General features: G+C 43.6%; 1 protein-coding gene across 4 annotated transcripts in view; it reads left to right on the top strand.

The window, feature by feature from the left end:
- The window catches only part of TNS1 (tensin 1), a 2,137,091-nt gene that overhangs the window by 2,069,311 nt on the left and 54,768 nt on the right, over positions 1–13,012 (top strand). For all 4 annotated transcript variants that reach the window (XM_069616815.1, XM_069616816.1, XM_069616817.1 and 1 more), the window contains 2 exons: positions 522–608; positions 10,990–11,121. In XM_069616815.1, coding sequence (XP_069472916.1) covers positions 522–608; positions 10,990–11,121 — 219 coding nt within the window. The remainder of the gene's footprint in view (positions 1–521; positions 609–10,989; positions 11,122–13,012) is intronic.

Here is a 13,012-nt window from a genome sequence, read left to right as displayed (position 1 = left end):
GGCCGGCGGAGTCAATGTTGAAGGATAATGGCCGTCAAAGTACAGAACATCTTTCTAGCTGCAGGTGGAAAATACCGGCTATAGGAGCTACTCCATTCAAAAAATATAACACATGCATATGTATGAGACCTTTTATATCCTCATTTTAAAACTACCTTTCCATTGTCATACTACTAAAATAATGAATTTCCATGAAACATTTCTCCTTTACTTATATCCTATTGAGTAAGGGTTATCCAACCTGTCACCCTACAGATGGCCTAGACTCCAGCTCCCATCAGCCAAAGCGAGCATATCCAAGGTTAGGGATCATGGGAGTTGTAGGCTAATACAACTGGAAAATGACTGGTATCTTCTCCTTTGTGATGTCCTTCTTCACACTGTATTTGACCATTATCTGTTCTTGTGTCCTTGACCCTCGAGGCATACAGCATGTTCAGAAACATGACAGCTGTACGCAAAGCACACTGTTTGTGCCAAAGCCTTGTTCAATGTTTTTTTTTTTTTAATATCTTTTCCAGATGGCAGCCCCGAGACAAGGGCCAACGTGAAATTTGTACAGGACACCTCCAAGTATTGGTACAAGCCTGATATTTCCAGAGAGCAGGGTAAGTTCTAAAGATTGTCTGGTGTCAGTAACTTTAGGAGTGAAAAGTCAACAGTGATCAATTGACCCTAGAACATTGATCCGTCATGAGTTTTGCCAGAGTAGGTTTCTGCTGATTGCTGACTTCTGGCAGAATTATTGTCTGGTGTGGGGAACGATTACCAGAGAACACATTTCTAAATGCTGTAGCTATCTTGCCCATATAGCTCACTGAAATGGCTTCAGGGGTATTTTCGTCTGCCGTAGGAATGAATCCAGCAAATACACCTCCTGCACCTCTCAATGGGGTACATACCTCCATTTGTGGTTTCTTGGCATGGTCCATTTTCCCATGTTCTCCCATTTTCCCTTCAGTAATATAAACTGGAATACCAAGCAATACCCTGAGAGGCTCAATGTTAAAAGTATTATCTATCTGTCTGTCTGTCTGTCTATCTATCTATCTATCTATCTATGTATCTATTTTTCTAGGAATTTGGTTGAACAAGTATTCACTGACATGAGTAAATTCAACAGTATTGTTGGAATTGACTTTAATAGGTAAAGTAAATGTTAGAAGACATATATCAAGGAAATAACACGTGTGTGTAATTATTTTTATATATTCATTGTTGTGTGGGATGCCACCATTGATGGCATTTGTGATGTCAACAGTATGATTAGGGACAATGGGGGCCACATAGTTAAGGCAACTAGAACCCAATACCTGCCGAATTTCAGGGGATTTGTTGCATTAAATCTGCACCTTAATGCCACCTCAACTGACGTCTGTTTCACTGAATTTCAAGGGTTTTGTAGCATTAAATGTATTCACCATAACTTGCCTTTACCTAGGTTTTTTTCACCACATTTCAGGGGCTTTGTTATGCTACGGCACCTATACTTCTGCCTTTTTTTCTTCTAATAACATTAGTGATGTCATATCATGTGTTAAGAATATGTGTTCATAATCTGCACAACATGACGTCTATCAGGTTTTTCATAATTATTTTGTCTACTAGCTAAGAATGGATTTCTAATGGGGTACTGGGAAGAGGACAAGGGAAGTGGAGTAATGCAATAGGCTACTAAAGGAGTTCGGGATTAGGAAAATGGTGTGGGAGAATGCAACAGATTACTAATGAGGTACTGGGATGAGGAAGAGTGAGGCATGTATAATCACATATAGAGATGTGGAAGAGGGAGGCTGGAGAAATGGGGTACTGGAAGGAAGGAGTGGTAGTAACAACAAAATATGAACAGAGTACTAGGAAGAATGTGGTGGGGGCAATGCAATGGATTACTATTGGGGTACGGGCATGGGGAAAAGGGAGGTGGGGTAATGCAATGGATTAATAATAGGCTAATGTGAAGTGGAAGAATGAGGCAGGGTAACAGAGTAGTAAGACAAGGTAGAAAGAGGCTGGGTAATGGGGTACTGGAACAAAGAAGATGGTGGGGGAGGTAATGCAATGGAGTTTTAATGGGGTACTTGGATGTGGAAGAGGGAGGCTGGGAAATACAAGTGGGTACAGGGAGAAATAATAGATAGGGAGGTAGGGTAACACCACATATTCTCTAATGGGGTTCTGGGATGAGTGGGAGGGAGGCAAGTAAATGAGTAGTGGGATGAGGAATAGGGAGGTGGTGATAATGTAACAGATTCCTAATGCGGCACTGAGCTGAGGAACAGGGGTGTGGGGAGAATGCAAAATATTACTAATAGGGTACTGGGAAAAGAAGAGGGAGGCAGGGGCAATGTGATGAATTATGAATGGAGTACTGGGACGAGGAAGTGAGAGGTGGGGTAATGATTTGATTTATTTGTGCTTATAAACCGCTTTATGCCAAAGCGCTTAACAATGTCTAAAGACAACAAGCAACAGTCAATCAACGGTACACATCATGAGAAAAGAAATTACCATTTTTAAGTAGAGGAAAGAAAGTTGGATTTCAATTGGCCGGCATTTCTCTAACCCCCTTTTTTGTATATCACGGTTATCAATGCTCGCTGCCAAGATAAAGGCATCTTTCCTAGTCTTATAATACCGCTAAAGATTTTACATAAGACCGCGCCCAAATTGTAATTTCGTCCAAATAAAAATCAACTGGGGCAAAGTCTGGGTCTGCAGCCTTACCCCTTTTTTGAGACTATAGAACCATCTCTAAATCCTTCACAATTACAGTAAAAGCTGCATGTCTGCAGGGAAATAGAACCTTCATGCTCCTGATTGCCATATAAACCAGTAAAGTGAGACCGCCATACCACTGCTGTGATGCAACAATTAAGTTCCTGATCCCCCCTCAAATCCTTCCCATTTACCAGCTTCCAAAACAAGATGTTTTCCCTCTCATCACTTGCTGCAAGGAGATCCTTCCAATGGTTCCTAAGTCTTTCTTTTTATGTGTGACTATATTTTTTACATTTTGTTCTATATAGTGTTGTTTTTACTTTTGTCCACTTTGAGGCCCTGTGTTGCACTTTCTGCGATCTTCGATTTTGCATTATGGCACTATCCTCAGATCCCAAAACCTCACAAATCCTCCTCTCTGACCCTGCCCACATGCTCCCCATCCTCAAAACTACTATACACGCTTCTCATATCTCTTTTTAGGGACATTTAAAAATAATACAATCTAGGTTTGAATCTCGATTTTCAAGATGGCGGATTTTCAGAAATTAACAACCTTGCGTCTTGCAATGCATCATCAGTTATATGTCTAACTATTTGGGTACCAGATACACCCTGCCCTCTGCCAAATAAATTTAAAAAACTGGTAGACTGATTTGTGTAAAACAGATATCCTATGAGTGCGTTGTGCCCACCTTGTTCTTTCTTGGGGAAAAACCATGCAGCTCTTTCTACTATATGCAAACTAATGCTAAGATTGAAAAACACTTCCTTTTTTTACCCTTTATATCTTTTGAACCCTATCATGTATTTGCACAACCTTCCAGTGTTGGGTGAGGGCCCTGGCTAGACATCCTTTTTGCAGACTTTTCTGTTCATCCTTCCTACAGTTGAAAAGTTATAAGGCGAAATTGTGCATGTCCTATGAACGACAGATTTCACCTTATCTAAAGGCCAATAACATCGCCCAATGAAAAATATCTATATCAGGGTGCGAAAAAGCATCATTTTCGCCTCCCTGGTGGTCGATGGACATGTTCCAAAATATATCTTTCTATGGACTTTCAATTGCAGTCCAGCGCTTAATTTTGCTGCGCAGCTGAGTGCAATTCCAGCACTTCTTTTTTTTCTGGTGTATATATATATTTGATCCTAAACGTCTTACTAGTTCTATTCCCTTAACAAACAAATGGAAAAAATATCTGCCACAAACACAACTTATTTCTGATGTTTACGATTCAATCCAGGATTCCCGACCTGCGTGCTCGCAATACCAGCCGCCAGAGGATGTGTCATTTTGCTGCAATACAAGACCCTGTGTCTACAATCGCCCCGCTCCACCAACTGTCCCTAGTGGGACTAAAGAAACATTAACTGCACCTCACCACATTGTGGCACGAGACACCAACCCCACTGTTCAATGTGCTGGGCTGTAGTCATAGCCAATGTCTCATTACCTACACTCTGTTGAGTGGTCACTCACCCCCCCCCCCGCTTCCCCCCGAGATCTGCTTGACACTCAGTGGCGTACCATGCTTAGTTTAAACTCTATCTTTGTACGGTCTTGAGTGAAATGGGATTTTTATTTCAACCTTTCCTCAAATGCATTACATGTTTGGCGGTGCAGTAAAAATGTGATGGTAATTCCGTAACCGCCACTTTTCTTGGCAATAACTGAATTACCACTGTTTATCCTTCACTGCCAGTGTAAAGGTTTTGGTTGATTTACCATCGGCAGAATTACTGTGTGGTGAATCTACCAATTTTTGGAGGAAAAGTGGCAGATTCACCTGCAGCGTGTTGCTGGAGGTAAATCCGAGATACATACATAGATAGATAGAACACTAAAACGCTAAGGGCCTCACCACCAGTTGGGCAGTATCGCGACTGGGATACCGCCCAATGTATTTGCGTTACTGCCCACCCATCTGGAGGTATTTACTGCCGGATCACGGGTTACCGTGCAGTAATTGCACCGACAATCAGCATTTTTCCGGCGTGTTTATGCCCAGCTGTGAGCTGGGAGTAAACACGCCATGCTCATTGCTGGGCAGACCCTTAAGTCCACCCAACTCATGATGAGGCCTTAAGTATCTCTGGTCAAAGATCTGCTTCACGCTATAGGCTCTACCTTAGCCCAGACGCAAACACAGAGATAAGAGGTGAGTGCATGGCTCTGCCAAGTCCTCTACCCATGGCCAATCCAGGGGATATACCAGCTCAAGCACAACATGGCTCAGCTCAGCCCTGTAGGCAGAACCAACAAGAGCGTGTGACTCGTGCACAGCCCATAGGCACCTCACTCAACAGGAGAGAATTGGAGAGAAAGTTGCACGGCTCACACAGCCATTGACAGAGCAGGTCCCGCAAGCCTTGCAAGGCAACCAGAAAACCCCCCCTCAGCAGGAGAGAAACAGATGCAGCGAGTAGCTTGCTTAATGTTTGATGGCACAGCTCCCTCAAGCCACCAAGCCATGCCCCAAAACGTTCCACCAGCAAGAGAGAAACGGAGAGAGTGCTGTGCAGCTCACACGCTCATCCACCGAGTGGGTCCAGCAAGCCCTAGGACAGCACCCAGGGCACCGAGAAGATCACATTATGCACCCTATAACTGCCCCAGCACCCGTCAAGGCATAGTTAGTCTAGTGGACAATATGACACATGGGGCTACTTCCTAAGAATAGCTTAGGGGCAACGCATTTGTCTTGGACGCAAGGCAAGGCAACGTGCCGCAACAGAGGTTCGAATCCCGATCCTGCGCTTAGAAACCACACTCACTGGTATTAAGCGCGATCTAAATGAACAATACATAAATAAATAAACCCCACTCTCAATCACTGCAAAAAATCTTCTTCACAGTTGAAATCCACGCTGCAGATGCGGAGCAACACATTGCTCAAGCCAATGCCTCCAGCCGATGTTATGGCAGTCTCTTGATTTGTCTAGTGCTTGCCTTACTTTATCCTTCATGAAGAGGGATTCCTGCTCTCGTGTGCGCGGCGCTCCAGCAGTGCACTGACTAAGCCACGAGACACGAGAATAAAAGGTGGCCTTGCAACCAAGTGATGATCCCCGCACAGTAAGCTCTGTCAGTGTGAGGAAAAGCCGGAGACCACACAGCATCTATTTAGGGACAGTCATGGTGGCTCAAATCATGGTTCGAATCCATTGGCTATGAGTGTCCTGATAAAGCTGAGGTCAGCAGCAACCAGCATGCCTTGCAGACTTCAAACACACACAAGATGCCTGTCTGCTGCCCGGATTCCTGGGTTTTTGTTGCAGATATTGATGTATGCTAAGCATTGCTCAGCAGACATATATACGAGTACCTGCCTCAGATCTTTCAGCATCGTTTGATCTATTTTAGGGACATCAGCCGACTCTTGACATCAGACGCGAAGCCATTCTGGTTGTCAGCAAGCACTCAGCGGTGCTGGCAGCCAGGCGCCATCTCTATGGGCTAAATGCGAACCTTGTGAAGGGGGAGTGATGTCAGAAAAAAAAGGGTTGCACTTTGTTTATTTATTTATTTAGTTATGTATTGCATTTATGTAACGCCCAAACCCGAGGGTATCACAGCGTTTGTTCCCTTTGCTCTCCCGGACAAGGAGAATGTCCAGGTCAGTGACCCAAAGCAGCAGCTAAAAAAGGGGCAGAGCGGGTTTGTATATCAATCTAGCACGTGTTGTCACTGCAAAAGAGATCCGATGTTCACAAAGGGTCAGCCTAGAATCCCACTGCACCTCTGCATTTGGAACCCGACACAAATATGATACTAACTTTCTTCAGACAAAAGCTGCACGACAGATAAGTCCAACTTTGCAGATGGTGCACGGTTATCCTCAGCAGGGAGTATAGAGTCCCAGAGTCCTTTTCATGGTTATGCTCACCCAGAAGTATAGATTTCCAAAGAAACCAAATGCGTGTTTGCAGCGGGATTAGACTAAGAAATCCCTCTGCCCACACAGTTTGCTCTTCCTTTCTGTCCACTCGACTGAGGAGAAAAATGGTCTCCTTTGGGTTGATTTGCCATGTGGGGGGTTCCACAATCTATTTTTGTGAAACTGGTAGGTGGAAGGTTTCTAGAACCACTAACACATTCTGGAGGTCACAGGGAGTGATGCCATTGGATCTGGGAAATAATACTCAGAATAAGATGAATGCATTCTGTCTGTCTTTTATCTCTTCGCTGCTGAGTTTGCGATAAAGATGGCACATTTCTATAGGGCCCCAAAGCAAAACAAGATGTGCCAGTCTAGTTTACGCCAGCAGTGATAGACAAGTGTTCTTATTAGCATGGACCACCTACATATGCAAGGATTTCTATAACAGGCACAATAGGCCTGTCTATGTCTTCAGTGGAAGCCGGAACCTAACACTTAGGTAATCTCCCAATTTTTTTTTTCTTTCGGGGGATCAATTTCTCAAAGCGGGAGAACAAGTAATAGACTATCTATACAAAGGTGAGAAAAAGATGACCCCTCTCTATGCCAGTTAGCATCTGGATTAGTAATGTTTTTACACTGTCAACATATTAGCATATGTATATAGATCCACCAATACATTAAATCATTATCATGCCACATATCTTGGAAACCACTCTTATGTTTGACTGGAAAAGGAATTTTATTAAATGAGTAATACATATTTAGATAAAAAATATACATAGTATTAATACAAACATTATTAAAAGAACATAATTAGTCACAGGGTCGATTTTAATAAATCAGTAACTCTACAGCGAAGTTGTAGGTATTATCACAAGACTCTCGTTGTTTTCTAGTCTTTCAAAATTGTCGGCATGTTTCGGCCTTTAGATTATATTATACACTATCTCTAGTGCCTGTTCCACCATCATTATCACAGCCTTCTTCAGGACAGACAAATGTCTTCAGTTCAGTAGTAATACTTTCATGTACCCCATTAATGTTTTTTTCAATTTCTAAAAAGGGATGAAAACACACATTACATAAGATAGTGGTTCAGAAAATACTGGCTTGATCTTAAAACTTCTGACTTCCAGAATACAACGTACTATCACTAGGATTTCTGATTCAGTGTTAGGCATTGTTTATGATATCAATTAATTGTACAACAGCACTAGTGGCAATATACACCGTTTTTTTAAGTGTACAAAACAGAGATAAATTAAACAAAACCAATTCTTCACTTACATCCAATAAAGGCATGAGCAGTTTTTCTAGGCCACTTGTGGCCAGACAAATTAGATAATTTTCAGGAAGTGCTTAAACTAATCAACAAACACTGTTGTCCTCTTCAGGGTCATCCCAACATCCTTTGGAATCCTTTAGGGCATAAGAGGCTATATCTGTTTGCCATTCATATATTTCATTCACATTGCATTAAGCTATCCATGATCAGTGGAAGCCTACAACCTTTAATGTTCCATCTACCTTGCCCCAACCTTCACAGAAGGTCTATTGTATGCTTATGTTATTAGTTGTCCACCCCAATTTACAAAGGTCTTTGGCATATAGTGATCTTCCCCTTTGAAGCCTGTTAGGTCTTTCCGCCGTCTATGGGTCCCCTCCCCTCACCCACTTGTGAGGCAAAAAACCTTGCTGTCATCTTTGATTCCTCTCTTTCTTCCTCTCCTCACATCGCCGACCTACAACTCCTCAGTGGTAATCTCCCTTCCCTGGCTTTCCCCCAGAAACTCACTACTGGGTGAGTCACTACTTCTAACTCCCTCTCCCAAAATACCTCCCTGCTAGAGCCCTTCGGTCTGCTAGCTCCAACTCTTTGCGAATCAGACACTTCTCTAAGCCAAGGGTGGGGGTAGAAGTCTCTCCTCTGCAGGAGCCTCCCTCTGGAATGGTCTCCCTGCGCCTCTCAGGATTGAGCTGGATCTCCTTAAGTTCTGGAAGCTCCTCAAGATCACCCCTTTATTCTCTTCCTTCACCCCCCATCCCCTGCTAACTCTGTCTTCTGTCTCAATGACTGGTTGCCGGGTTCCCTCTTAGTACTACAGGGCTCCAGTCCCTCCTGCCTAGTCCCCCCTTCCCTGCACTTACCTGCATTTTCTGGCACTTGCCCACTGGCCTCCCCGTAGCACTTGCACCTCACCTCTTCCCCCTTTTCCCTTCCCACCTTAGCTGCCATTATGTGTGCAGACCTGCACCCTTGCCCACACACTTGGACCTCTTGTTCAGCACTGGCAAGTTCTGAATGTCACAAGGCCTAGTAGGATCCTTATTGCATCTTTCTCCCTTGTCCATCCCGCCCCCTTTTTTGTATTGTGGTGCATTGAAACACCATTTGTTGTATAGGTGCCTTACATATATCCAATAAATAAATAAATAAATGTACTCTATGTTTGCAGTGTAATGTTATTTTAGGTTAATCTTATTTATTCAGCGCACGTATACCACAAAGGCACCTTGATGCTAGGACACAGAACGACAGAAGCCGAGTGTGACCACAAACCCGCTGTGGTCGGCTGCCTATTGCTTTTCTAGACTGCAACCTCTGTCATTTTAGTGCATTCCGCGTACCATTCCAGACTTACCTGAGTCATGTTCATTTCAAACCTACATGGCAGTGTCTACTGAATGACTCACAGGAAAGCGGCCGCGACTGGCAAGGAGGTGCCCAGGAACGGCTTAGCTGTGACTCAGTGGTCCTGACATAACTGTCTGATAATCCTGTGCCTGGGTTGTTTGGGAACTCATTGTTTAGGGATTGGCCACTCAGCAGATTATCTGTAATTTGTTCCAGTCAAAGAATCTTTACGAATATTTGAAGAACCACAGACCCAACATTCTTCCATGAAAGGTAGTGCTCGCCAACGTTTGTCGAACCATTCAAGTACACGGATCCCGTGGACATTCACATGCTGAACTGTGGGTAAACGAAAGTCTGGATTCCTCTTGGATTCCCGGCGTAACTCACTAAAACTCTTCTCCGCCCCTGATGAGACCCTGTCTTAGATAGGCAACCTACCGCCTGTCCAACTCCAGGCCTTGTCAGGGTTTCAGGATATCCTTCTTAATATGCATGAGATCAATTATTATACAATGATTCCGAATGCACATGTATCTCATGGCTCTTAAGTAGGATAGCGCGAACACCAGACATGTTTGCATCCTTCCAGGCCTGGAGTTGGATACCCACCACGTTCCTCCATAGGATACGCGATAAAAACATGAGGGATGGATATATATTGTAAATAGCAATACACTTAGAAGTTCAGGGTGCAAATACACACACCTGGGGTGTAATATGAGGTCATGGCAGGCTTGTTTGGGAAATTGCTCTAGTATGTTTAACTCTGAATATCCACACAGAGATGTTGAAAAGGACATTTGTAACTTTCCCAAAGGTTCCTTAACCAAGCTTTCACTAGGTCTCATAACTTTTTATTTACATTTAGGAAGGGGCTAAACCTATGGGTAGGCATTCACTGAGAAGCCTAACTGGAAAAAGGCTGGGGTGGTTGGTCCTGGGGTGCATAGATAGATTATAGAGTAGACAGTGCTTCACTGTACATATTTTGCACAATAAAGAAAAAGAGGGTCCTTACGGTGCATGTAAGGATAGGACCTTCATACACTGGGACTCTCTGCAGCCTGTATCTACTAGTTTTGTTGGCAGTGGCAGGGGGATAAAGGGGTTGGTGCTCTGCAGAAGGAATGGGCATGATGGATCTTGAAGAGCATCTGGGGAGTGAGATGGAAAGCTTTGTGCCTCAGATTAGTGGTGACCTTTGACGGAGAAGGTGTCTATCTGTATTGTTAATTCCATCAGACCATCAGGGCCTATCATGGAATGTGCTAATCTGATGTTAACCTGTCACTTTACACTGGAGATCACAACACTGGTGGAACTTCTTTCCAGCTGACATGCTTCTTGACTCCTCCCAAACCTTACCACGCTCTGATTTCAAAGCCATTGCTTTCGATCTGCTCATTCTTTTGTCTAGCTTCCCCTTGGGAAGGCGAGTTTTTCTGAGTTTGCATCCAGCAATGGAATGCTCTGCTCCTCTGATTGTCCTGCCTCCTTGCTGACTTACTCCAGGTCAACATTTTACTCCTCTCATCTCAGACTCCCTTTGATTGAATGGGTTCTTCTCCAGCAGCATGTGTGCGATGGCGGGTCTCCATTTGTACCCTATGTTTACAATTGTTTAGGGAGCATATGTTACGTAACCATCAAGTTTTGTCATTCATGCATAACACTGTGGGAAGTGGAGCGCAGTATTGGACCTTCCTTTGGACGACTCACTGTTCTTATGCTCATTTCTATTCACAGCCATCACGCTACTGAAGGACAGGGAACCCGGAGCGTTCATTATCAGGGATAGCCATTCCTTCCGGGGTGCCTATGGCTTAGCAATGAAGGTAGCTACTCCACCACCTACCGCCGTGCAACAGAACAAAAAAGGTACTGTCACCAGCTATCAACCAGACAGATGTCTATCATGTCCACACGTGGAAGCAACTATTTCAACAGAGACTTTCACCTCATGACCATGCACCCTAAAAGTATTAAGATGTTTTAACCTATAGAAGTCAATAGTGCCATGAAAACATGTTATGCATTCTAGCTTTGTTCCATTGTCCATTCATGCCCTTGCTAAGGTTATAATGTATGCTATCAGAACAGCCCTTATTTGAGAGTACAGATCTACTCTATGTTCAAAGTCCAATATATCCTGTGGCCAATTCTGCTAGAGTCAAAGAGAAGATGCATGGCCAACTTATGTGTGTGGGATGTGAAGAGGTCATTTCTAAGTACGAATATTTGAATCTAGTTATGGCAACTCATCTGCACTCCTAAGCTGGCAGTTAGCCTCCAGTCTGCACGAGGGGCTTTGTCCATTGCCCCTGTGTCTGAGGGTGTGCTACTCATTCTGCGCCAGCTGTCCACAAGCCTATATGTGGCCAGTGAGGGCTGAGCAATCAGAAGTCGATGGGCCTGTGTTTGGATCACTGTTGTTAAATCAAGTGAGTGTAGTGCCTTGACACCAGCTTCAGTCTAGCCCATAGAGGGGTAGGGCACCACCTGACTGCTAGTACTGGCAGGTAACTGTAGGCCAGTCTTCCGGGTCACAGTGGGCCACTTTAATGACTTAGTGCACTGGGAAGCTGTTACATCTATACAATGATCCCCAATGTTCTCTTAAATGCATTGTTTGCCACAAGTGCTCCTAACAAAGGTGCCTACAGATATTAGCTTGTTGTTACCCCATGATTCAGGAAGGTGGTCCATTTTTCTGATGTTTAATGGTCACTGAATATCAGTCTGTGAAAGTGATTCCTACCGTAAGTACATCCCAGTTAGGAAGTGGTATTAATGTTTTAACCAACGTTTCATTATCTTGTGATATGCAAGCAAACACTTTTGTGAGATGTTCTCATTTATTTACAATGACCCCCACCACGCCCCCCACACACCACCCACGGACAATATTTCTTGTTTTAAAGCACAACTAGCTTTCAGAAATTACCTTTCCAGTCCTGGTACACCTGCGCTTCTAAAATAGTGCTATTGTTTATACAAATGACTTGTTACAATGTATTAATTCTGAAGTCATAACATGCATTTGGCTGTAATGTTTATTATTCTAGACTTTCCTACTGAGGGGAGGCTCGTTATCATAGGGTGATGATCGTCCCACATGTTTTGACACAAGGCAAAAACAAGGTCAAGAGTTCCCTTGGGTAGGGCCATTATCCTTAGTGATAATGACCCATCCCATGGTCTACAAGGTTATTATCAGATACTGGTAATATCACAAGGTGCACATTAAATTAAGCAGTTTCTCTTTCCCAAAATAAAAAAAAATAAAAAAAATAGGTTAGCGTCACCCTGAAGAAGCAGTGAGAAACACATTCTCTTGTTGAAGAAATGTTGCTGGGAAATGGTATTGTTGTCTCTTGAAGGCAGAGAGATAATTGATGCTGTTAACCTGTCTGCTTGTAAAGTCGGAATGTTTGGAATGCAGTCAACACCAGTAGCTATTGGCTATATATGAGCCAATCTGATTGGCTCAGAGGTAGTCAACCATGACTTCCATGCGCTAATTCACCTTAAGACCCATGCAAGCCAACCATTTTTATTTTTTAGTAAAGCATATTATAAACAAGTGTCACTTTTGACTGTGGGTGTTGTAAAGGGACCCCAAAGAGAGACAAGGCAATATTTCCCACCATATAGTAGTACATCTACAGATGTGCTTTTACCTCTTGGCCAATGGTGGGTGGAGGAAGCTCTGCTCTGGCCATGTGGAGAATCAGGTTTTCCCAAGCATGCCGCTGCTTCGCACATTTAT

Source organism: Ambystoma mexicanum, chromosome 9, assembly GCF_040938575.1.
Source record: "Ambystoma mexicanum isolate Mex_15411 chromosome 9, UKY_AmexF1_1, whole genome shotgun sequence".
Classification (NCBI taxonomy): Eukaryota; Metazoa; Chordata; class Amphibia; order Caudata; family Ambystomatidae; genus Ambystoma; species Ambystoma mexicanum.
The sequence above is the reverse complement of the archived record's forward strand: the minus strand, read 5'-3'. Positions and strand labels throughout refer to the sequence as shown.